Raw genomic sequence first — 24,672 nt, 5'->3', positions numbered from 1 at the left:
CTTTCAATGGAAAAACAACATTTCTTAGTGGATTTAACCTCCATGAATTAATTTCCTTGTCTTTCTGCCCTCAGCTACGAGCCAGGAAGATGAAGTGCTGCCTTCTCTCCATCGCTTTGGCTGTTCTGCTGCTCGTTGTCATCATCATCGCGGTCTCCGTCAAGCGCTGACCTGGCTGAGCTTGGCACAGGTAAAACCCTTTGGCCAAGTCTTTTCTCATACTCTGTAAGGTGCCTGAAAGACAGTTCAGGAAGCTGATCATGGTGAGAAAAAAATATCTCTACCTGCAGAGTCAGGTCTGGCATACTAAAACATTTTCTTTTAAAGGGTGTTAGAGATATTCTTAATGGATCCTTAAAATTAAGCCAAGGTGTTATTCCAACAAAACAACATATGACCCTTTCCTCTGCTGTTTGTGTGGTGTTTGATTTTACAGGAATCTCATAGCAATGCTAACTAATGGATCCTAATTATTAGGATTAGGAGTTAGAGATGCAGAAGCAGTTTTAAAGACTCCAGGCTGGAGCAGGGTGAGGGGCAATCCAAGCCCAGAGGTGTTCCCAAGTGGTTTTGCCTTCTGAGATGTTCCAGAGACCCTCCTGAGGAGCAGGAAGACAAACAACTGGAGATTTCAGTAGCGGTGAAAAATAAAAATGGATTTTTGGTGATCTTTGCTCTGGATCTACACCTAGAAGGAATGGTGGTCTCTAGTAGGAGGATTGGGCTGTAGCCTTAGGAATAGAGGTGAGATATCAAAGCAACTTCATCCTCTTAGTGAAGTTTCACCTATAGCATATTTACTTTGTAAAACAAAATGTGCTTTAAATGTAAAGTATAAGACACAAAAAAAAAATATTTCCCTTTCTTTTCCCTCATGTCCCTGGGACAGTGAGTCATCAATTATTTCTGATATTCTCTTTCTGATGCAAAGCATGTCTGGGTTTCTCTTTCTTTAGAAGGTTGCCAAGCCATTGTTCAAGGAGAGGGTATGAGATTTACAGATTTTCTGCCCCCCAAAGGGAGTCTGTATGCCTGCTGCAAGGGCAGGGATGCCATCTGGTAAAACCCAAAAGCAGAAATGGGACTTTTCCTGCAGACAGCAACTCTACTGTTAAACTATCCTTGGGAAGGCCAAAGAATTGGGAGATTTTGTTAATTCTTTTGTTTAACAAGGGTTCAGTTTAAAATGCTCTCCTTACACGTGAGGATGAGGCTTCTAAAGTGCCTTCTTTCCACTGGGAATTAAAAGGAATTGGTTGAAAACCGTCATAGAAAAGTGATTCTTCACACTTCTTAAGCTTTGGCACTTCTGCCATGACATTGTGGGCATCAAAATTTGGATACAAGAAGGAATTGTACCAAATTAAAGAAAAAAAAAAAGAAAATTGTTGCAGGATGTCAAGAACCATCTCACTGGTTTGGATGAGGATTATCACAAGCCCTACATCTTTGCTAGGAGAAATAGGTAGAAATATTTTGCTACACTTGAGTCTTTACTTAGGTGTTTGGCCAGCCTTGAAACAAGGATGATATTAGTGAAATGGACCTTTAATTGACTGAATATTGATGTTCTTACAGCTTATCTATCTATCTATCTATCTATCATTTCTATATATATTTTTTAATCCCAATTTTATAGAAGAGACACTACTTATGGCTGCAAACAGGGATCTCTCTTGGTAATTTAAATCTAGAGCAACTGCACTAATTTTAATTGCATCACTCTGCTTTTACTCTGCATTAGTTTGGAAATGTGTTCCATCAGGATAATCTGTGATATAACACAGTTTCTTTTAGTCTAGTTAAATATTCGTATCTACTGGAAATTACAAATCTTATCATCAGTTGACTATGTCTAGGCACATTTTAATCAGAATCCCTTTAGTGGAGAAAGTCAGAGAACAAAATAATCTTACAATAAAACTCCATCGGAAGACTAAAATTAATCTCCTGTTATGAGATCCATGTCTTGAGGGAAGTGAACCTAGAGATACTAATGAAAGCCCCAGGAAAAATATCATGCTCTACTTTTCATCATCAGTTGTGAAACTAATTATTGAGCTTCTAGAACAAGAGTTACTCTGCAGCAGTAGAACTGGAGGCAGGACCTGGATTGAATTACACTGGAACAATGATGATTTCTGATCTTTATAAATGGTTCTAAGTCTGGATTAGCCCTAGTGATGTGCAGCAGATTTCATATTTATTCTTTGAGGACTTCTAAACCAGAATGCTTTCAGGGTTTCTGTGTCCATAGTGATAGATGAAATTATATTCTGAATTTTGATGCAAACAGATTTTTAAAAAAATCCATGGTTTTTAAAATATCAGTGTATATAAAGATTACCTAAAGAAACAGGTTCATATAAAGCTCTTACACACTTTATGGAGACAAGGAACAGCTGGGGTTTAATGTGTAACAGCTCTGCATGACTTCAGACAAAATAAAGGGAGGAAAGCAAGTGAGGGAACTAATTAGTAAATACTCTGGCTGGCACAGGACATATCACTAAATAAAATCCAAAATTTGATAAAGAATGGTAAGACTTCCATTTAACATCTCCTCAAAATATTTGTTCCATGTTGGATCAGTAAGGAGCCAGAAGAAAAAGCCCCAGCCACTCCATTCCAGTGGTTTAAATCCCATTTGCAGGATATTAAATTTAGGCTTCTTTAACTTTCATGGCTGGTGATAAGAAATGTAAAGGTCACTATTCAGTGAGTTAAAGAAATTATACATTAATATCTCTGATAAGTATTTATTGTTTTGATCATTAGCATATAAAGTATTCTTATATTTTTGGGGTTTTTTTAACTCCTTGATGTTTCTGCTTTTGCAATAATGATACTGAATCAACAGCTCTTCTGAAAAGAAGAATTTTTTCCCCACACCACGAATCAGACATGGTTGGACAGACAAGCCCATTCCTTCCAGAGGGGAGATCACTTGACGAATTTTGCACAGCAAAAAGCAGCTTTCCCTGTGAGTTTCCAAAGCAGTTGTGCCATCACTGGCTGCTGGCTCAGAGAGAGAGCAGCTGCTCAGGAGAGCTCCCAGCCCTGACTCTGCCTGTCGAGGGCCCTGCCATAAGTGTGTCACTGCTCCCTTGGGGCAGTTTTGTCTGGCAGAGAGAGAGGAAAGAGTCTAAAGTGAATACAGAGAAACTCCTGAGGACTTGTGTCTGTACATTTGTTTGCTGACACCTTAGGAAAATAGCCCAGGAACTTTTGGGTCACATTGTGCACATCTTGGAGCAACACTGCAGCTGCTCTTTTTTGCTGTTCCATCAACATCAGTGACCATTCAAAAGGACAGGATTGCAGGAGAAGTCAGAAAAAACCTTTATTTTTTTTAGATAGTGTCAATATTTCAGCTAGGCAGACCTTCTGTGCCCTCCTTTTGACTCATTTGCATGAGCGCACACTTATCCAAAGTGACAATCAAGACTGTTGGAATCTGAAGTTTTAAGCCTTCTTTATAGGAAAACAGAGGTGACAAACTTTGAGAGAGACGCTGCATGTGTGTGACAGCTGGAAAATATGGTTTTCAATGACAACTTCATAATCTCAATCCCATTAGCCAAAGAAAGAGAGAAGCAATGATGACTTGACTGAGCCCCGTTCTTGGAAGCAGCAGAAGGTGTCTTCACCCTTACCAAGACACCTTTCTGTCAGATAAAGATTATTGGACTGAGCACACACACTTAACCTTGTAGATTCCTTAAATCCTGTGGTCTGTGACTCAACAGATTCTCCCAGCATTCAGCTGCTTGAAGCTCAAAGCCTTCCTGCTACAGGAGACAAGTTATTAAATCTTTAATGGACATTGATTCATTCCTTTTTTGATAATTTGAGCATTTGGACTTTGAACCATCCTAAACTTGTAAAATATTAACTATCCTGAGTGAGGAGTTGCACTCTGATTGCACTCTCCATGTAATGCTGAATATACAGAAAAAAAATCCTTAGAATCATAGAATGGTCTGAGTTTAGATGACACCTTAAAAATTATCCAGTTCCAAACCCCCTGACATGGGCAGGGGCACCTTCCTCTATGCCAGGTTGCTCCAAGCCCCATCCAACCTGACCTTGAACACTCCCAGGGATGGGGCAGCCACAGCTTCTCTGGGAATTCCGTTCCAGGGCCTCATCACTCTCATTGTAAAGATTTCCTTTCTAATATCTCACTTGACATCTTGGTCAGTGTCTCCTTAATTGGGCTGTAGTCTATATAAAATGTAATAATCAGGCTCCAAGTATGTTTTCTGAATGTGCAACTGTCATGTTTTGAATTCAAATTGAATTATCATAGAAAAATAGAAAGTATTGGTTTAGTTTGGGTTATTTTCCCCCTCCCTCACAGTTACAGCTTTCCTTGCACAATTCATTTATGGGTTTCTAACGTGGTTAAGTGTTTTATGTAACCTGATCAATGAGGATGAGGTTCAGACAGCTGATTTTACACAGCCCATCCTTGGTGTTTGTTTTTCTTTCAGACTTTATGCTTTTTGGCTGGATTATTTTAGTGCCTTATGCACCATACTGTCCCTGTGTGCTGTTCCTCTTGCCACCAAGTGCAGCCCCAGCATCACAACCCTGCGTGTGGGGGTGGCGAGGGTCGGGGTGGCAGAGGGGGAGAGATTGACAAGTGGCTTTGTGGCACTTGGCTTTTGCAGATCTGTTGTTCCTTCCAAGCAGGAGACAAGTCTGGGCACCCTCTCCTGACACACGCAGCAGAAATTCTGACATTTGCCCCATGCATCTCTCCCTGGCTGTGTCAGGCTGCTAAAGCACAGCAGTTCCTACTCAGTGTTGAACAGAAAAATAATTTAACCTTAGGAACTTCGTAAATAAAGGCAAAGCACAGAGAGTTTTGTTTCATGGTATTGCTTTTGCCTTTTAAATTGTTATCACAGGGCTTTTCTTGGTGTCTCTCTTTTCACCACACATCTATATGTGGCTTAATATGTGAGTGGCTGAGTTTTCAACCTTGTTTCAATCTTTCAAGCTCTGTAAGGGTTATAATATTTTTGGCAGCTGTCATTGAAATCCTAAAATAATTCACCCCTCTGCCCTGGCTGTGGCACTTCTGCCATGTTTGCTGTGCAGCACAATCAGGAATCAATAGCTCTGTAATATTTTTTTTCCCCTGTATCCTATTACTTTGAAAAAGTTGCTACATTTAGAGTCAGGTGTCAATTCTTGTCATTTCAGTTCTTGTCTTTTAGCCTATAATTAATTGCTCACATCCTGGCATCCCTGCTCAATTGTTGCTCTGACAAGAAGGCTGAGGTACATCCTGACTCTTGCAGCAACTTTTTGCTTCATGTTTAAGATCTGAGAAATGAGACCTGGATTTTCACTGGATAACATATACTGGGCCTGGGTTTATGATTTGGCCCCATTTCTTAAATTAGGCTAACACTTGTATTCTTTAAGACTTTCCTGGTTCAAATGGCTATGTCTCCACTTCTCTCCGCTAAATTATCTCCCTGACAGCACAATAAAAATGTGCTGCCACAAATGTGCAGAAGAAAGAAATGATTACAAGTAGAAAAAGAAATTTTAAGAGATAAGAGTCTGCTTTGTGAAAAAAAATCCCTCAAAATAACAGGGCAAGAAAGGCAGAAGTGCCAGGAAATAGGCAGATTCATTTCTAAGAATTTCTCTGAGTTTTTCCTATTGAGACAAACCTTCAAACAGGTTAATGTTTTGATGGGACATCACACAATCAGGTTACTGTGTTTTAATGTATTTCAGATTATGGTTGTTGCCCATTTTATGGTCTTTGACCTTTATAAGTATCACATAATGCCAGGTCATTAACTGTGTGAGAGAGTGAAGGGAGGATGTATCACATTACCTTTGCTTAAGAGTCGATGTGCAGACAGTTCCTGCAGCTCAGTTAATTTGAGTTAATTGATTTGATTCCAAAGTCAGGAGGACTTTGGAACAGCCAGCAGCTTTCTCCACCCCATCTCAGGTTTCTTTGCCATCAGCAGGAAAATGGGACACTCCCACTGAATGCACAATTCTGACCCTTCTGATGGATGCCAAGTCTGTGATCTGAGCTTCCCAAAGCACTGTGAAGACACTAATTATTTATGCTTTGTAACCCCTTTAAACTTAAACCATCCTGACACACTTCTAAGAACCTGGAAGAAGAGGGTGATTTTCAGCACATTCAGTTTGAACTGTGAAACACCACAGAAATGGATGCACTGATTCAGACCAATGCTTATCCTCTCACTTTCTGTCCCATTCACAGATGTTTAAGGAAATAGCATGTGAAAAGCTGATATTTCAGCTAGAATTGTGGACAACGCCAGCCCAAATGTGGCTTTAGATAACTAAAATTTCAGTTTCAACTCAGAAAATATTGTTTTAAGTGTAAGTCTAAAATATTTGACAGAGTCAGTGCCAAGTGACCTCTTGCCTATGGGTAGTCTCAGCTCCTCAGGAGCAGTGATGTCTGAGGGAGCAGTTGCTGCTCAGCTCAGGGAGCAGTTGCTCTGATTAATGGCTCAGGAGGGCTCTCTGAGGCATAAATCAGTAGCCCCAGGAGAAGGGAGGATTAAACTCTTTATAGGAGCAACACAGAGTCAGAAACTGCTCTCACTTCACTGCAGCACTGTCAGCTGATATTTTCAGCTGGCAATGCTGGAATTATCTGTCTCATCGAGCCCCAGGGATGCAGTGAGCTTGTGCTGTTGTGAGAGACAAGAGCAAAGATCAGCACAAGGTCCCTCATTCATCCTGGTCCATGGGCTGTGGATTGAGTGGATTTGCAGTGAAGTCAGCTTGGGAAGGTGTGTGGTTCTTTTTGATAAAGCTAAAGCAGTGAATTCCTCTGAGGAGAGCAATTCCTCTTGGCCTGGTGTGGTGAGGACATGGGTGAGGTTGCTGCTACTGGGTGCAGAGCTTGGTGTTTGGGGGATCAGGGGTGGCCAGTTCTGTTCTAGCCTGTGTTGATCCAAGAAAATGCACAAGTTCTGAGTGTTCTATCATCATTCCAGTTATCTCAACTGGCTGGACATTGTCTGTAGATGGAAAGTAGAGAATAAATCTCCTGTTTTCCTTTGCTTCCATGTGCAGCCTTTACTTCTGCCTTATTAAACTTCCTTTACCTTGTCCAAATGTGGTTTTTTTTTCCTTCATCTTATTTTTTCCACCCACACCATTGCAATCCTATTGAGGAGGGAAGAGACAGAGCAGCTTGGTGATTGCCTGGTGTCCAGTCAAGGTCAACCCACCACAGAGTCTCAGAGGTTTTCTTGGGAACAGGTCAGCACAGAGTTCAATAGAGCCATTTCCTACATGACAGGGCCTGATTCCTATTGTTATCCAAGCTCCCAGAAAGTTTTACTTGGCTGTTATCCCTGGTGGTGGTGGTGGTGTCAAAGCAAGGTAATTTTGGATCAGTGTTGTCTGGAAGAAGATCTGAAAATCAGCCCAGGAGGTTTTCTTTGGTAAAAGTCTGTTAAAGAGTAAATATTTTGTCAGTTTAGCTGGAAAATCTCATATCCCATCAGGACAGATTCTTAGAAAGGCAACAAATCTGTGATTATCCCTTGGTGAAGAAGGATGTTGGAGGGGACAGTGTGTCTGGTATTGTGACTCTCAGAGTGAAGGAGATGGGAAGATTGTTCTGTTTCTTCAGTGCCAAAATTTGAGTGCTGTCTCAGGGATGTTCAACAGGTTGGAAAGTGTTTTAGTGTCAGAGGAAAACCACTGCAAGTGATTAAATGCACTCTTTGAATTGCTGTCCTTTGTCCCAGCCCTTTCCTCTGAAGCCCTGGTGGTGGTAAACCTTTTTTTGGGACATGTTCTTATCCCATGATGTGCTGCAGGTTGTTAAATTCTCCTTTGAAGCCATGTGACTCTTTCCAAGCCACCACGATGATCTGGGAATTATCCTTTAAAACTGAGAGTGAAATCAGGGCTCCTTCAGTCCTGTTTTGGTGGCCTCCTTTGCTTCGTCAGAAATAAAAAAATATAAAGTTATAAAAATTATAAAAATAAAAATAAAAAATTCTTAAATTCCCACTTTATACTGCGTTCTTTCTAATGTAGTGGTGACAATGTCCTTGTTAGCTCTCCCACCCCCTCAAGTAGAAATAGAAATTTCTAGTTCTACTTGATTTATTATTATCATTTACTATTATTATTGTTATTATTATTATTTTATTGTTATACTTAATACTAATATATTACCAATATTACCAATGTATTATTGATAATATCTCATAGAATACGATATATTCATTCATGAATATGAATCTATTATATTCATTGATATATTACCAATATTGCATTTTGGTAATATATCAATCAATATCATATATGAATATATCATATATTCAATATGTAGATCGTAATCTCCTTATTGGAACCATCTTTCTGATGTGAGATTCTTCAAACCAGCTTTAAACAGAGAATTATAATTCCATCCTACTCAGTGAATTTTCTGAAATATTCTTTGTAGCTTCATTAGGCTTTACAATGAGTTGGAATCTGCTTCACAATGATCACTCATTTACAGAATGTTCTTCAGCTCTCAAAATAGGCTTTTGAGGTGTATCTGGAAAAGGAGGCTTTTGACTTCAGCCTTTGTTTCCTAAAAGACTGCTGGAGAAATGGCTTTTTTACTTTTGATTTTGGTATGGACATTGCTTGAGCTTCGACAGATTCTTAATTCCTCCACAGCCATATTTTGACACTGAAATGGGATTTTTTTCCTCACATTACAGTGTTGCTGCATAGTCCATTAACCATTTAATTCCTCTCACAAGTAGGTGACCAGAAATCACTGCATTTGTGGGTATTGTCCAAAGAGCCACCACATTTACAACTGTGCACCTCACATGGATCTCATCCTCCCAGCCCAGAAGGTGGGCAAAGCTCCTTGCCACTGAAACAGAGCAAGGTGGAGTGCTGGGAGATGACTTCAGTTTGCAATTGCTGATGTTGATTGAATTACCCCTCGTCAGCTGAGCTGCCTGGCTGTCCATGCACAGCCTGCTGAGAGTGCAGGGTGGAATGCATTAGTCCTGATGTCATGCCATCAAAACTTGCCAAGAATAACATCCCAGCCATTGCTGCCTCTCAGCTGACAAGCAGTAACTCATTAAACAGCAATAGGTTGATCCCTTTTCATTGTCTGCCTGCTCTTAAAAAAACCCCAAAAACCAAAAAACAAACAAACAAAAAAAAAAAAACCACAAACACAAAAAACCAAACAAAAAACCCCCAAACAAACAATCAAAAAAAAACAACCCCCCCCCCCAAAAAAAAAAAAATCTGCATCATCTGTAGAATTTGTAGAATATTTTCAAGGCATCTGCTTTTTCATAAAATCCTACCCAATAAACAGGAGTTTCTTTCCTTAGCCAAAAATGGACTTTCCTCTGTTTCAATTCCTGCAAGGATTGGTGGTTTGTTTCTTTTTTTTTTTTTTCTTTTTTTTTTTTTTGATGCATAGTACTGTGCCTGGTAAGAGTTTTCTCTATGAAGAGGCATTCTTGTTGATTATTTGGAACAAAATTGTTCTCAGTTTTACAACTGCCATTTGTATTATGTTTACAGCATGCAATTAAGGGCTCCTATTAAATGTTCTTACAAGGCAGATCCCAATGACCAATGTTTATTTACATTTTTGTTTCCAGAGCACAGTATTGAAAAGACAATAGAGAAGAAATGTAATGCAAGAGAGGAGCTATAAAACCTCCCTTTCAGCTTGTTGAACAAACTTGGGTATTCACTGGCCTAGGAAATCTTCTCTTCTTTCAAATCTTCACTCAAATATTTCAGTGGAGTAATAGGCACAAAAATTCCCAGGAATCCCTTTAATTTGTTACAACTTCTTCTTTGCTGAATTACATATTTCAAAGAATATCTTGTTAATGACCAGTATATGGCAAATGTGTTTTCCAAGCTTATTAGTACAGAAATAATTGCAAGTGGCTGCTATAGTTCATTAAGGCTTATTTATTTTATAGTTCATTAAGACTAATTTTATCAGTACAAAATATATTTTAATAACCAGTTTTGCTTTTTTTTTTTTTAATGTTTCTCTGCCATCTACTGCTAGCAATAGTTTCTGATTTTCTTCTTTGGTCCTGGATAATTTTCCACTGTATTTATTGTGAACTATTTAGTAGTGGTTTTTAATCAACAGTTTTTCTGGGCAGTAGCAGTTGCTAATCTTGAGTCAGGCATATATTAATTTACATCTGTTTTTCCTGGGTCAAAAAGGGCTGTTATAGCTTATTGTTTAATATAAACAAAGAATATCGCAGTAGCTTGACGTGCAGTTAAACTCACCAATTTTTCAGAGATAATTGGAGAGCCAATTTACCAGGCTAGATTTGAGTTAAATATTTATTGTTTTGTTGTTTCGTAATGAGCTGTTGTATGGAAAACTGAGTTTCCTTGTGCCTTTTGCTCAGTATCTGGCTGAGACAGAGGGTGCCTCATCCATGGCACATCTGGGTTTGATATCTGCCAGGGAGAGGCAGATTTTTCATGGTTCAGGTTTTCCAAGAGATCACCAGGGAAGGTTCTCCATCTCTAATGCATTCTTGATTTTGATCTGAAGAGAAACTAAATAGCAACTCTACCTTAAATCTAATAAAATTATCTCAGAGACAGAACGATGCTCAATTTGGTAAAGGGAACTCACATCACCTCAGAGAGGTGGGAGAGAAGGGAGAAATCAATTTATTGTCCTCACATCTTTTCCACTTTCAATTAATACTTAAATATTTATTGATGAAAAGACCAGAATTTGAGTACACTGCCTATCCTTCCTGTCTTTGCTATCAAGCAATGGGACTGTGCCTGTTTAACATCTGTCTCAGCAGTCATTTACACCTTTGGAACAGTGAAGCAACTACAAAACAAATTAAATGGTGTCCTCTCCTGCATGTCCCATACCCTCCTGGTTTATGGCAGGAATACTTTTCAAATCCTTACTCAGGGTTTAAGGCAAGATCTAAGTCTGAATTCTCATTTAACCCCATAAATCTAAAGCCAGGAGGAATATTGTGCAGAGCCCTAAAATGTTCTCCTTCATTCTTGTGGGATTAAAGGAACCAAGGTGACAGCATTCAGGACTACCCAAAGGCAGAGCGATTCCTGTCCTTCATTCTCACAGGGATAAAGTGAAATTTGAGTCTCATACAACTGTTGAAAAATGTGGGTGAGGAAAGGCCATGGCCTTAGGATTTCTTCACTAAAATTGTGGATATACTGAATTTTAGAACCTGCTGACATTTTGGTGTGGCAATTTCAGATCAATTTTCTGTTGTGGGTGGGCTTTTTTTTCAGTGAACTCAAGATTTTTTATTTTTTTTTTCTTGTTAGAGCACAGACAGAGGTGTATACACACATATATACACCTGGAATCTGGGGTTATCAGCAACACTAAAAAAAGTCCTGAACTTGGTGTGTGGAAAAAACTCACAAAAATTATTACAGGCAGGGATAAAGGTAAAGATTGCTCCAGCTATGAAGAGGCATGAAAGTGCAAGAAGTTAACACACAGCCAGCTTTCCCTTCCATTTTCTTGGAGCTGAAGGAAAAAGTACTACCAGGATTAGGTATTATGTGCATGAATCTGTGTGTGCATGTGTGTTTTTCTGTTCATATCTGTGTCAGACAGACAGATACGGGGTTGTTCAGCCTGGAGAAAAAAAAGGTTATGGGAAAATCTCAGAGTACGTTCCAGTACCTTAAGGAGGCTGATAAAAATAAGGGAGAGAAATTTTTTTTTGTACAGTGACAGGACAAGGGAAGGTGGTTTTAAAATGACAGAGAGCAGGTTTAGATGAGATGTTCAGAAGAAATTCTTTGCTGGTGCATCATTGGAACTGGTTGCCCAGAGAAGTTGTGGCTGCCCCATCCCTGGAAGTGTTCAAAGCCAGGTCAGATCAGATGGGGCTCTGAGCAACCTGGTCCAGTGAGTGACATCCTTGCCCTTGGCAGGGGGTTGGAGTGAGATGATCTTACAGGTCCCTTCCAACCCAAGCCATTCTGATTGTATGATCACTTTCTTTGCTAAAAACAATTTATTTTCATTTCATTTATACTATGAAATATCATACAAATTGGATACAGTTGGTTTCAGTTGTTTCAATGCAAAACAAAGGGCTTTAAGATTACTCTCCATTTCTCTGAATAAGCACTGAATGCTTTCCTTTTGAAATGTTTTTCTAAGTCAAAAAGGTGGCCGTTCTTTCTTTTGTGTTGTTTGTAATGAGTGGTCGTGAGGGTTGTTTTTGTCTAAACACCAGGGAAGTTAATGAGCTTACTTCCATGGGAACAGAAAATCCCACCGTGAGTCCATGTAATGCCTTTTTCCTGGTAAGATCTTGGTGCACACAGGCACAGTGGAGAAAAGCTGCAGTAGCCAGGAAAAGCAGATTTTCATCTTCCAGGGCACTGCACCACTTTTCTTCTCTCATCCTCTGTGAAACTGAAATTGAAGGCACCTTTGAGACTGTCTTGCTCAAACCTCCCACCATGGGCAGGAGCTCCTTCTTCCAGACCAAGTTGCTCAAATCCCCATCCAGCCTGGCCTTGAACACTTCCAGAGAAGTTTCAGTGCCTCACCACACTCACAGTAAAGAATTTCTTCCCAGTATTCAATCAAACCCTGCTCTCTGGCAGTGTGAAGCCATTCCCTCCTGTCCTGCCCTGCCATGCCCTTGGAAAAGATCCCTCTCCAGCTCTTTTGGAGAGAGAGGCACTGGAAGGGGTTCTGAGGTCTCTGCAGTTCCATGTAGGGCACACTTTGGTTTTGTAAGACTCTTCCTGTTCAGGAGAGTTCTTCCTCCTCCCAGCCTAAGCATGAGTTCTTCATCTAACCCCTGCCACAAAATAATCATCCCAAGCTTTACACTCAATGCTGCAGCTCAGAGAACCAAATCCCTTGCTGAAACATGCTGGGAAAGTTTAGGCCTGCCAGAAATATTTTGTCAGCCTGTCTTGGGCTTTTCAGTGAGAGGCAGTGAGGTTTTGCTCTCTGTCAGATTTTGATTTTTAATCTCCTTTTGATGTGCTTCCTTCTTATTAGGTTTTTAGCTACTTACAGTAGAAAGTTAATTTTTTAATTGTGGTTTCCAGAAAAAAAAAAAAAAAAAAAAAAAAAAACAACAAAAAAACCCTCATCACTTCAGAGTCCTTCTTGATTTCTTTTGTCCCTGCTGTTGCTTTTACTCTTGACATTCAGCCTCCTCAACTCCTGCTATGACACTCCATAAAATCTTTATCCTGTCAAAGCCCTGCTGTGAGCATTGCCCAGTGCCTCCAGAATTTGCATTTAGCATCCATTCATATGGCTGTATTGGTGGGGCTCTCTTATCACTGAGTAGCCCTCCAGCTTTATATGAAAGGGCACAAAGTTAATGAAAACAGCATTAAAACTCGATTAGCATTTAGTGAGATCACTAAGACTTGTTCTGAACTTAATATTACTTTCCAATTTATTTTTTTTTTAACTCACAGTATCCAGAACCAGAGACAGCAGAAACAGTTTCATCAAAGAGCCTGTTTTTCAGGTGAGGATGTTATGTCAGAAGGAAGGGAAGACTTTGATTCTTAAGGGGGTTGTTTCAGGGTTAGGGGAATTTTATGTGTTGTTTCATCCTTTTGTCTTTTGACAGAAGAGCCACTCATTGGAAGTGATGTCTCTTTTCGGTACATTTTGACTTAAATTCCTGGAGAAATGAATCCTAGAGGGAGGAAGATCTCTTGAAAATGTCACAATATACCCAACTTATTTCAGAGTGTTAATGAGGATTTTTCTCCAGACACAAACTTTGCTTGCTGTTGCTTTTCTTGGGGGAGAAGAAGAGTTGAAAACTCAGTGTAATGGTGGTGCAGACAGGAAAATTTCCTGCCATGCTAGTGAAAAGCAGACTAAAGGATGCTTGAGTATAAACATTTGTGTATTCTCCATTCACAGCCCTTGCTCTAGCTCAGGCCAGACCTCCAGGGCCTCAGGTGTATTGCTGATTTTAAAAATACAGACTTAATATTTCTCTGGCCTCAGGGCTAAATTACAAATCTTTGTTACTTTATTAGCAAATCCTGCAGTTCCACAGTGTAGGATAGCATCTCATATTCCTCAGCTCTGAGTCTTCTCTGGGTCCTCTGTGGTTCTTTTGTACTCCTAAGACATTTTTGTACATTTTTTGCTGTGTTTCTGTTGCTGGAAATACTCACATTATTACACTCTGCTAAGGAGGACAAGAGCCAAGAAGTTCCACAGAATTTGCTGCAAGAGGTGTAAAGGTTTTTTAGCATCAGTTGGGAAAAGTTTTGGAATAGCTGTGGTAGATTGTGCCTAAACTTCTGTGTTTGAGTCATCTCCAGAGAGACAGCAAGGAGAGGTGGATTTGTGGTAAGGTTTATCAAAGGCATGGTGGTGTTCAGCAAAGGGAGAGGATAGAATAATTGGAATGGAATGGAATGGAATGGAATGGAATGGAATGGAATGGAATGGAATGGAATGGAATGGAATGGAATGGAATGGAATGGAATGGAATGGAATGGAATGGAGTGGCCTTGAGTCATGCACCCCTATGGAGACTTTGGCAGAAGGAAAATGGTGTGTTTTTCTGACAAGGTCAATTCTACCACAGAGAAATCTTCAGGTAGCACAGATTTTAAATATTTGACTGCTCTGATGTTGTTGGGGATCAGAGTGAGACACGGACATTGACAAAAGTGAAAATTCTTCTGCAAGAAAAGAAACTCCAGCTGAGGGACTTCAGCCTTTCTCTTTCCACATAAGAAAACCCCAAGAAACAATCAAACAATTAGGTTACAGAATGCACAAAACCTATATTTTGGAACAATTCTATATTCTGGAACAATTAGGTTCCAGAATGCACAAAACCTGTATTTTCATTCTTCGGACTGAAGGACCAATTTGATGACTGATAAGGAGCAGGATGGAAAAGTGACAATACCGGCTTAAATCTTGATTTTGACCTGTCACTTTCCATGGGAAATCAACCCATTGTTGTGCTCATTTCTCTTTCCCAGATTTGGAAAGTGGTGTTTGGATGAATTGTTTCAATTATTTGGGTCGTTTGGGTCAGTTCTTCTAAAAATGGGTGTAAATCTCTGACCCAAAGGTGCATTTTTATGTCAAATCTCTGAGTGCTTCCATCCTCACAGATAATAGGAGGAACATTAAGAGAGGTCACATAAGGACTTAGGCTGATAAAAGGACCTAAGGAGAAGAGCTGGACAGAATAATCTGTCATGTGTTGAGTCAGCTAATAAAAAAGGTAGTTACTTAAAATGTCCACAGGCACCAAAGCGTAACAGAAGTCTTAGACAAAGGAAAATAATTGAAATTACTATGGACATAATGAGAAATGCACTATCAGGTTTTGCAAAAGCAAAAGAAGAGACCAAGGGTTTGATTCCTGAGCAAGAGGCAGCAGAATTGCAATGTAGCCAAATGTAAAAAAATAATAAATTAAAAATGGATTTATAAAAGGATATCGAGGTGGCTGGCATTAAGTGAGCCCAGGTTGTCAGTTCTGCAATTCAGTGAGAATCCAGGTACTTTTTTTGTTAGAATGAATAGAAATTGAAGCATTTGGTGCTGAACAGTGTTGTTTGTCTCACAATATTTTAATAATGGACTATAAACCTGTGTGCTGAACTGAAGATGCTGTAACACAAATGTAAATAGAAGCCCTGCACGCCTTTCATCCAGCAGGTCTCAGTTTACACTCTGAGCACCCCTCTGAGGGGAAGAACTTTCAATATTCTTGTTTTAATGGCAGCAAAATTGAGATATGAAGAGATCAAGTCACTTGCTGGAGGCTGTTAGAGAAGCACAATTATGTCACTTTCTCCCAGGCTCTCGCCATTCAAGCTCAAAGAGATTTTATTTGCACCATACTCTTTTCAAAGTATATGTTTAGATAAGTGAGGGGAAAATATCTGTGGCATAAATCTGGCAATTTCAGCAGAAGTGCTTTGGGGATTAATTTGATCTGCTCATTTCTGGGTAGATACCAGGAATTCTGCTGTGTGTATTTAAAGCACACTGGTCCCACCTATTGGGGCTGCTGGGGAATTGATTTTATTGGGTTGCAGTAGGTCGTTTGTCTTCATGCTGATAATTTTGTTTGGGTTTAGTAGTGTTTCATTATTTTCCATTCCAGTGTGTTTTTCACCATTTAAGGAATTTCAGGTGTAAATGTATTCCCCCACCACCAACCTCTGCCAATAATTTCACTCCTGTCTTTGGGTCAAATATTGATTGTGACCCCTGCATGAGGAAGGTGTTGATATTTAACATCAAATTTTCTTTCTTATACCTCTTTTCATGAAAAAAAAAAAAAGAAAAAGAAATCCCCATGTGAGCCAGCTGTAAGGATTCCTAAGGAAAGGCAGACTGAAGTCAAAAGAAGAAAGTCAGATTCATCATCTTGAACTTGTCAAATTAAAAGTTAGATTTTCAGCCTTAGTGAGCTCTCTGAACTCTCCTTTGGACAGCCAAAATTGTAGCTATAAATAGAGACTTGGCAGTCCTGCTTCTCTTTTAATATTATTTCAGGTGATGAAACAGCTTTAGGAGCTGTCTGCTCCTTCCTGATGGCTTTGCACAGATCTGGGTGAATGTCCTTTGGAAAATTAAGGGGAGGGAAGGAGGAAGAGGAAGAGAGAAGAGAAGAGAAGAGAAGAGAAGAGAAGAGAAGAGAAGAGAAGAGAAGAGAAGAGAAGAGAAGAGAAGAGAAGAGAAGAGAAGAGAAGAGAAGAGAAGAGAAGAGAAGAGAAGAGAAGAGAAGAGAAGAGAAGAGAAGAGAAGAGAAGAGAAGAGAAGAGAAGAGAAGAGAAGAGAAGAGAAGAGAAGAGAAGAGAAGAGAAGAGAAGAGAAGAGAAGAGAAGAGAAGAGAAGAGAAGAGAGAAGTCCATCCAGTCCACAACCATGATTTTTGATGGATACTATTTAGGTGTGCTGAACAAAATAGATGAGAAAAAAACCCCAAGAAGCATTTAAAGAAGCCAATTAGAGCATTGCAAAGTTTTAAAAAATATCCATCATGGAGTTTAACTCAACTTTTTCTGCTTACTTCCTCTAATTCACCCAGCTGGACAGTGAGGATGGTGAAGTGCATAGAGCTTTAGCCCACGTCGTTGGGAAAAGCCCATGGCTAAAACTGAGGACAAAATATGGAGTAGGACAAACTGGTTGTGGGTGTAAGCAAGAGGACAGTTAGATCTCAAATAATAAAATTTTATATTTAGTTTATTATTATTTCCAAACTATTGGTCATTTTCTTCAGCCCTGGTATAGTCAGGACATCAGGTGAACAAAATTCATTAGTTACTTCAAAACAGTCCTCAAAAACTTGCAACATGCCAGTGCAAAATGCCAGTGTGAAGTTAAAATTTCTGGCCTGCTTTATTCCAACTGTTCCAGCACTTTGTGTTCATTTCTTTTTGGCTTTGCTAAAAAAAAACAGAGAGTAGGAACAGCATTTTAGTACCTTCCAAAATGACTTAATCTTTAGTGAATGCCTAAATAATTTACAGAATCCAGCTCCATATTCAGGGAGCCTGCACCTGGGACTAGGACTGCTGCCTTTTTTTACTGTAATGTGATGCACAGCCACAATCTGCTCAATAAAATGGACAGAACTCCACAAAAAGAATGTGGTGCTTTTACAGAAAAATAGTTTTATTTTCTTTTTTGTATATGAAAGATAAAAGTAAGGCAAATATTAGAATAAGGTGTCTAAAATTAAATTCTTGTTTATGCTTCAGACCTCTTTCTTTGAAATTTACCTTGAAAATGTACCCCAAATGGCATCATATATAATTTGCTTTCAGCTACCGGAAGCAGACTGTTGTGTCTTCTGATAATTCTTTCTTTTTTTGAATAATCTAAAATTCAAAATAATTCTTATATTCAGGTGAGGTACTAGTTATGCTCTTATTTTATGCCCTGAATGGTTCCAGAAATAGCTTTCTATTTTCCTTTCTAAATGATACTGGAAACTACAGAGGAGGAAATAACCCTGGTTTTGTAATTTTTTTCCCCTATAATAATAATAATAATCAAAAGCAGAAGCATTCTGTCCGCTGTGCAGCACAATTTCTCATCTGGAGACCTCCAGATGCTTTTGAAAGCACATGATATTAACTCTGCTTTGGTGACTGAGGAAACAGCAGCACACAGTTCAGCAATTTTCCCAGTATCACACTGAAGGTCCACAATAAAGAACTTTAAAGCACAGGACCCTGACTCCTCCTGTTTTATAGCCACAAGATTATTTCAACTGCAACATCTTCTCCATTCTCTGTCAGCTGAATTTCCTGCACCCAGCTGTGCTTGGTTAGATGTGATTTAATGATAAATCCATCTTTTAATTGTTACTCTGATGACAGGAGAGAAGGAAAACTTTCCTTTTCCATTGTTAGGATGCAGTTTGGTCACTGAGGGGAGGAGTTGCTTGAGACTCAGAGATGAATAAATAACAAATTCTTTATTTGTTTGTTTACCTGTTTATTTTAATTAATTAATTAATTAATTAATTCTGATGGGGTTCCTGTGCTGTTCTCATCCCTGAGGTTTCTCAGCACGTACAGTGTCACAGGAGACTTTTCTTGCTGGAAGGCTGGTGTTTGGGGGGCTGTAAATGAGATATGGCTCTGAATCCTGTAGGTCATTAAATTGCTCACAATGACGAGGCCAGGACTAATGAAGGATGCACAACATCACAATGAGTTTACTGCTTCATTCTCCAATTTCTCTCACAACACTGTAGGGCCCAAACACAGGAGATGCAGCTGAGTTACTCCTGGTGAGCATCACCACCTGCTACACGTGAAGGATTGAAAATCTAGAAATCTAGTGGGAAAAAAAAATAAAATTCACAATTACTTCCATCGTAAAGGAGTATTAGGAAAACTGCTTCATGCTAATTTTCATAATATTAAGATGCACAGACCATTCCTAAGATTGACTGGAGACCTCCTATACAAGTCCAGCTGCCAATTAGACAGGTTTCAAGTGTCATGAGATTAAGTTCTGGGCTCCACCTTCCCCAGAGTAGTCTGTTATTTAACTGATGGACTGCTTTAATCATTTTGGCTGCCTAAAGCCTCTGCTGGAAGAAACTGTGAGTTAATATCACTGGAAAACAGGCCTGAAGAATTAACTGTAGCACCAATGATTTTAATTCTTGGTGGCCAGCCTTACAAATCCCTTATTATTCATTCATGAAAGTGTCATATTTAAAATGCAAATTCCTTCCCATTGTCCTCCCCCATCTTAATGCATTTCCTTTGAAGTATCCCTGGAGCTTTCCAGGGGCCACCCACAATGGGATCACCGTGATCAGCCAGCTTGCAAAAGAGTGCCTTGCACCAGCTCAGGTGAATTCAGCTGGGTCCTGCATGGCAGTCCCAGCTTTCAAAAAGCATCCAGACTTTGTTTAAGAGGAATAAAAAAAAAAAAAAAGTAAAATAAAGGATGTCAGGCCAGGTAGTTTTACCAAGCCTCTTTAGCAAGGTTGGCTCTCCTGAGACACATCACAGCCTCGTGTCTGCCACCATCACATGGCAGTGAGGTCAATAATGCAAACAGATCTGTTTTGTCTTGCCCATGTTCTGCTGGTTTGGAAAGAGCAGAGCTCTCCTACAACATCCATTGCAGAAAAGGGTGTCAAGGCTCAGCTGGCACAGAGCTCCTGTATCCATGTGGGGAATAGTCCACTGTCCTTGGTCCTTGTTACCATTCAGCCACAGTTACAAGTTTTTCTAGGCAGGTCAGTAGCTGACCCAGGCCAAAATTGTGATAGAAATAATTCTATGAGTGGGAAAAGGCCACTCTGATCCATTGCAGGAGCTGTAGCTGCAGGAGGCTTGGGGAACATATTGGAGGGAATTATTGTCTTTTCAGGTGAGGTCTGGGCTAGTGAATGCATTGTCTGATTCAACCTTCCAGGAGCAACATAAATACTGATAATAATGACCTTAATAGCAAGGTAAATTATATTATCAGTAATGGCCAAATAGTTTAATAGTCTTCATCAAATGACTGAGTACCTTGCCCAGCAGTGAGACTTGCTGGCTCCTGTGTGCTAATGCAGCCAGTACTTAAAACTGGAACCAATGTATTTTTGAGTAAAAACTGTACTACTTGAGTTAAAAACCTATTTTTATCAGTTTGATGTGGTTTGTGGGGAGAGTTCATGCACACTAAGCAGCCGTTAAATCTTGTAGCCAGAAAATTATAGTTTGAAATTTATTAAAGTTTATATAATATTAATGGAGTCCTGGTAAGAATAATGTCAAATTCTCAATGTTGTTTTACACTATGAGTGCAGGAAGCTGTGGCATTCTTTGTCAACAGCATTTTCCTGAACTGGTAGATCAAAACTACAAATACACTGCTGGAAATTCAGGAGTCAGGAATGTATGTTGATTTGATGGAGTGGAGAAAAGAAGGCCTCAGAGTAACCTTATTCTCACCTTCAGGTACCTGAATGGAGCTTACAGGAAGAGAGAAGAGAGACTTTAGACAAGGGCCTGTAGTGACAGGACAAGGGCAGTGGTTTTAAGCTGACAGAGGGCAGTGTTATATTAGACTTTAGGACGAAACAATCTTTACTCAGAGGGTGATGAAGCCCTGGCATTGGTTGCCCAGAGAAGCGGTGGCTGTCCCATCCCTGGAAGTGTTCCAGGCCAGGTTGGAACAGGGCTTGGAGAAACTTGGTCTAGTGGAATGTGTTCCACCCATAGCCAGGGGTGGAACTAAGTGATCTTGGAGGTCCCTTCCAACCCAAGTCATTCTATAATTCTATAATATGATTCTCTGATTGGTAATGATCCACATCCATAAACCAACCATCCTGTTTTCTCCCTGAGAGTTGTCTTCCCCCTTGGTTTAAGACTTATCCCACTCAGCCTGATGTCCTCACGTGGTTGAGCACTTTGTGTTACTGCCCAGTCTGGAACTCAGGTTCTGCATCTTTTTAAGCAAGGTCTGGATGCCCTTAAGAGAAATGTTGGTGTTTTCAGAAAAAAAAATAAAAATGTTCCTACTACTAATGAAAAAGCACTCTGGAAAGTTGTGTGGAAAATGCCCTGAAGGTGCTGGTGGACAGGAAGATGAGCAGGGGCCAGCAGCAGGACCTTGCTGCAAAGGCAGCAAAGGGAATCCTCAGCTGCACTGGATGTACTGCCAGGTGAGGGAGGCGATCTTTACCTCTACTCAGCTCTTCCAAGCCACACCTGAAGTGCTGTTCCCAGTTCTGGGCTCCTCAGTACAAGGGACACATGGACACAGTGGAGAGAGTCCAGCAAAAGGGCCACAAAGAGGAATCAGGGTCTGGAGCATCTCTTACACAGCTGGGACTGGTCAGCCTGGAGAAGAAAAGCTGCAGGGGAATCTTATTAATTCCCAAAATGTGGGAAGGGAGGGAGCAAAGATGGAGCCAGGCTCTTTCCAGTGGGTGCCCAGTGACAGGATCAGAGGCAATGGGCACAAACTGAAGCACAAGAGGCTCCCTGTGGAAATCAACCCTTTCAACCTCAGCCATTCCAAGACTCTCTGATTCCAGGAGCTGATAATTAGAAAACTGGGAACATTGTTGCCTGGACAAGCCAAACATCCTCAAACAATGGTGTGATCAAGTTTGCAGCTTCTCACAAATTTCATTAGCAAGTAGGTGGTGAGTGACATGAACTTCCTTTACCAAATCCCCTTTGCTCTGTTTGGATTTTGTGCTTTGTGTTTGGTTCCATGGATGTCTGGGAGACCTACTGCTGTTTTTATATGTGATTTGTGGATTTATTAAATGGATTTGGGAGTTAATTGTGTTGGGATGGTCCTGCCTGCCAACAGGAAACCAGGGCAGCATTTTCAATGCCCTTCAGTCCGCATAATCTAAATAAATTCATGAATGCACAGGAATTATTCTTTCTCGTTCCTTTTGCCCAGCAGAATGTGTTGGCTCAAAGAGCTCAGATTTGCTGTAATCGCCTTTTCCTCCCCAGTAATTCCTTAGGAGTCAGCCATCTCCTTCAGAGAACTGCACAACTGCCACCAAATCTAATTATTTCAGATTTTGTTTCTTTTTATGAACTTTTGGCATATTTTAGAATAGGTTGAGAGAGTAGTCAGTAACTTGTGAGTGAGAGAATCACAGGAGCACAAATATTGGGAGGACACACTCCTCAGTGATATATCTGCTGATTGCTTTGAAATTCAGTTGTTAATTCTTAGCAGTTTAAGAAATTAATCTCTTAAACAGGTTTATCAGAGAAACAGGATTTTGGGACTCAAAAATAAAACTGTAAAGGGACAAAATTTAGATTTTGAAAGGGTGAGAACAGATTCCTTTTTGTATTACCAAAATGTTCCCACCTTTTTTTTCCCCCACTAAGAAACAGTGAAAACTATGTAAACTTAAATACCCTTATAATCCTTCTATATCCTGTGTTGTTCTTAAAAAATTCATTTCCAGATAAGGTATTTTTACTGTACTAGATGTTCCATTACTTAAAAGTTATCTTTACACAACCCTGTTCTGAAAAGGTTGAAAACCTTTCAGAGGTGAAAAAAAGAACATCTGTTACATTACACTGTAAAATAAAAGGTTGTTTTTACTGTCTATTTAGTTCAGTTTTACAAGTACAAACCAAAGAGGGCTGAACTGTTTCTGTTAAGAGATAATTCCTTGCTCTTGCCTGATGAAGCATTTAACATTTGTCCTCATATATTATCTGGTCTTTTTGTTTTATCATTGCTATTCTGTCAGAGCAGCCAGCACAAGACTTCCTTCTCCTGTGGAAAAAGCTGTGGATTTTGGTCTCAGAACATTAAAGATTAATTTTAATTACATTTCCACCAAGATTTTAGATTTTTTTTTCTTTATGTGTGACTAGGAAAACTCAGCTTTACTTACTTATTAGGAATTTCATCAATACTTCTAGAATTGTGGTGAAAAAGAAATCAGTTTCTGGCTCACTTCAGATTTAGTGCGATCTTAATGCTGTTTCTTGGAATGTAAGAAAACAGATTTATGCTTTGTGAATATCTTCTCTCCTACTTCTGGGATCTTAAACAGGCATTTGTTTGCATGGTGGTCATCTGCATGTTCTGAAATGGTTGCAGCTGTGCAGCACATGCATTCTGCAGTGCCTTTTGTCTTCCCTACCTTTAGAAAATACGTGTAGATCTCTCCAATTTCACATAAAGACATCAGACTCTACTGGAACAGAGAGAGACAACAGGTTTTTACTTTCTGTCAGCTCCACTTTACTGTTTTTTAATGATTAAAGGACATAATTTAGAATTAAGAAAAGAAAAAAATCATAGAATCGTAAAATGGCTTGGGTTGTAGGGAACCCCAAAATCATCTCATGCCAGCCCCCTGCCATGGGCAGAAACACCTTCCACTATCCCAGGTTGCTCCAAATCCCATCTGACTTGGTCTTGAAATTTTTAGGAATGGGGCAGCTCCAGCTTCTCTGAGCAACCTGTGCCCGGGCCTCCCCACCCTCACATGAAAGAACTTCTTCCAATTATCTAATCTAAATCTCCTGTGTTTTAGTTTAAAATCCTTTAAAATATTCCTTTAAAATATTCCTTTAAAATATTCCTTTTCTTTAAAATTTTATCTGAACTTCAAGATTACTGGACATTCAGAATTTTTGTTTGCCATTCCTGCTCACAAAGAGCAGTTGTTTCTTCAGTACTACGATGAGTGTAACATCATGCTGCAGTGAAATCCAAAGATAGCACATCTCCAGTGGAAACAGAAAGGGAAATCACTCCTACAAAATGAACTGACATTTCTATGTGTCAGCTGAAAGTTTTGTTTTTCGATACAGACCAGATCATGCCTGGGATATGACAATCCCCCTATTCTTTCTGAATCACCTATCATTGCTAATAGTACACCCTGTCACAGATACTCAGGCAAAATATAGAGTGCATTATACAGGAGGCAGAGTAGAACCCATCTCATTTTCCTTACAGCGATAGTTTAGAGAAACAAAGCTGATTTTCACCAGCAAAGTGAACTCAGGGAAATGATGCCACTTCTTTCCTCATCCAGGGACTTGGCTGATTGGAGGGTGAGGCATTGATGTGGGATGTTCAGGAGGCCTTTTCAAATTCATCCATTTCCATGTGGGACACAAACAGTTATGGCATTGCACAGGCGATGACACGATTTCCCTCTGGAATACAACATATATTTATAAGAAATCTAAACTCAAAGTGGGAAGGTGGAGCAGAGGGAGAAGCAGTTACTGCTTAGTGATTCACAGACTCACAGAATCATTAGGGCTTAAAATACCTCCAAGATCATTTAGTCCAATTGTCACATTTAGTCCAATTGTCATCCAAATACCACTACGCCCACTAAACCATATCACAAAGTTCTTCATCTGCTTATTTTTTGAACACTTCCAGGGGTGGTGACTCCACCACTTCGCTGAACAGTCTGTTCCAATGTCTGATCGCCTAATTCTTCCTAATAGCAACCTCTTCTGGCACAGCTTGGGGCCATTTCCCCTTGACCTGTCACTTGTTAGTTGGGAGAAGACACTGACCCCTGCCTTGCTACAGCCTCCTTTCAGGGAGTTGTAGAGAGAAATAAGGTCCCTTCTGAGCCTCCTTTTCTC

At 39.8% G+C, this 24,672-nt stretch overlaps 1 protein-coding gene across 11 annotated transcripts in view; it reads left to right on the top strand.

The window, feature by feature from the left end:
• The window catches only part of TSNARE1 (t-SNARE domain containing 1), a 448,830-nt gene that overhangs the window by 391,003 nt on the left and 33,155 nt on the right, over positions 1-24,672 (top strand). For all 11 annotated transcript variants that reach the window (XM_064398977.1, XM_064398966.1, XM_064398995.1 and 8 more), the window contains one exon: positions 75-190. In XM_064398977.1, coding sequence (XP_064255047.1) covers positions 75-170 — 96 coding nt within the window. In that variant the 3' untranslated portion in view covers positions 171-190. The remainder of the gene's footprint in view (positions 1-74; positions 191-24,672) is intronic.

This window comes from Passer domesticus, chromosome 1 (assembly GCF_036417665.1).
Source record: "Passer domesticus isolate bPasDom1 chromosome 1, bPasDom1.hap1, whole genome shotgun sequence".
In the NCBI taxonomy this organism is placed as follows: domain Eukaryota; kingdom Metazoa; phylum Chordata; class Aves; order Passeriformes; family Passeridae; genus Passer; species Passer domesticus.
Note: the sequence above shows the minus strand (reverse complement) of the source record. Positions and strands in the feature narration are given on the sequence as shown.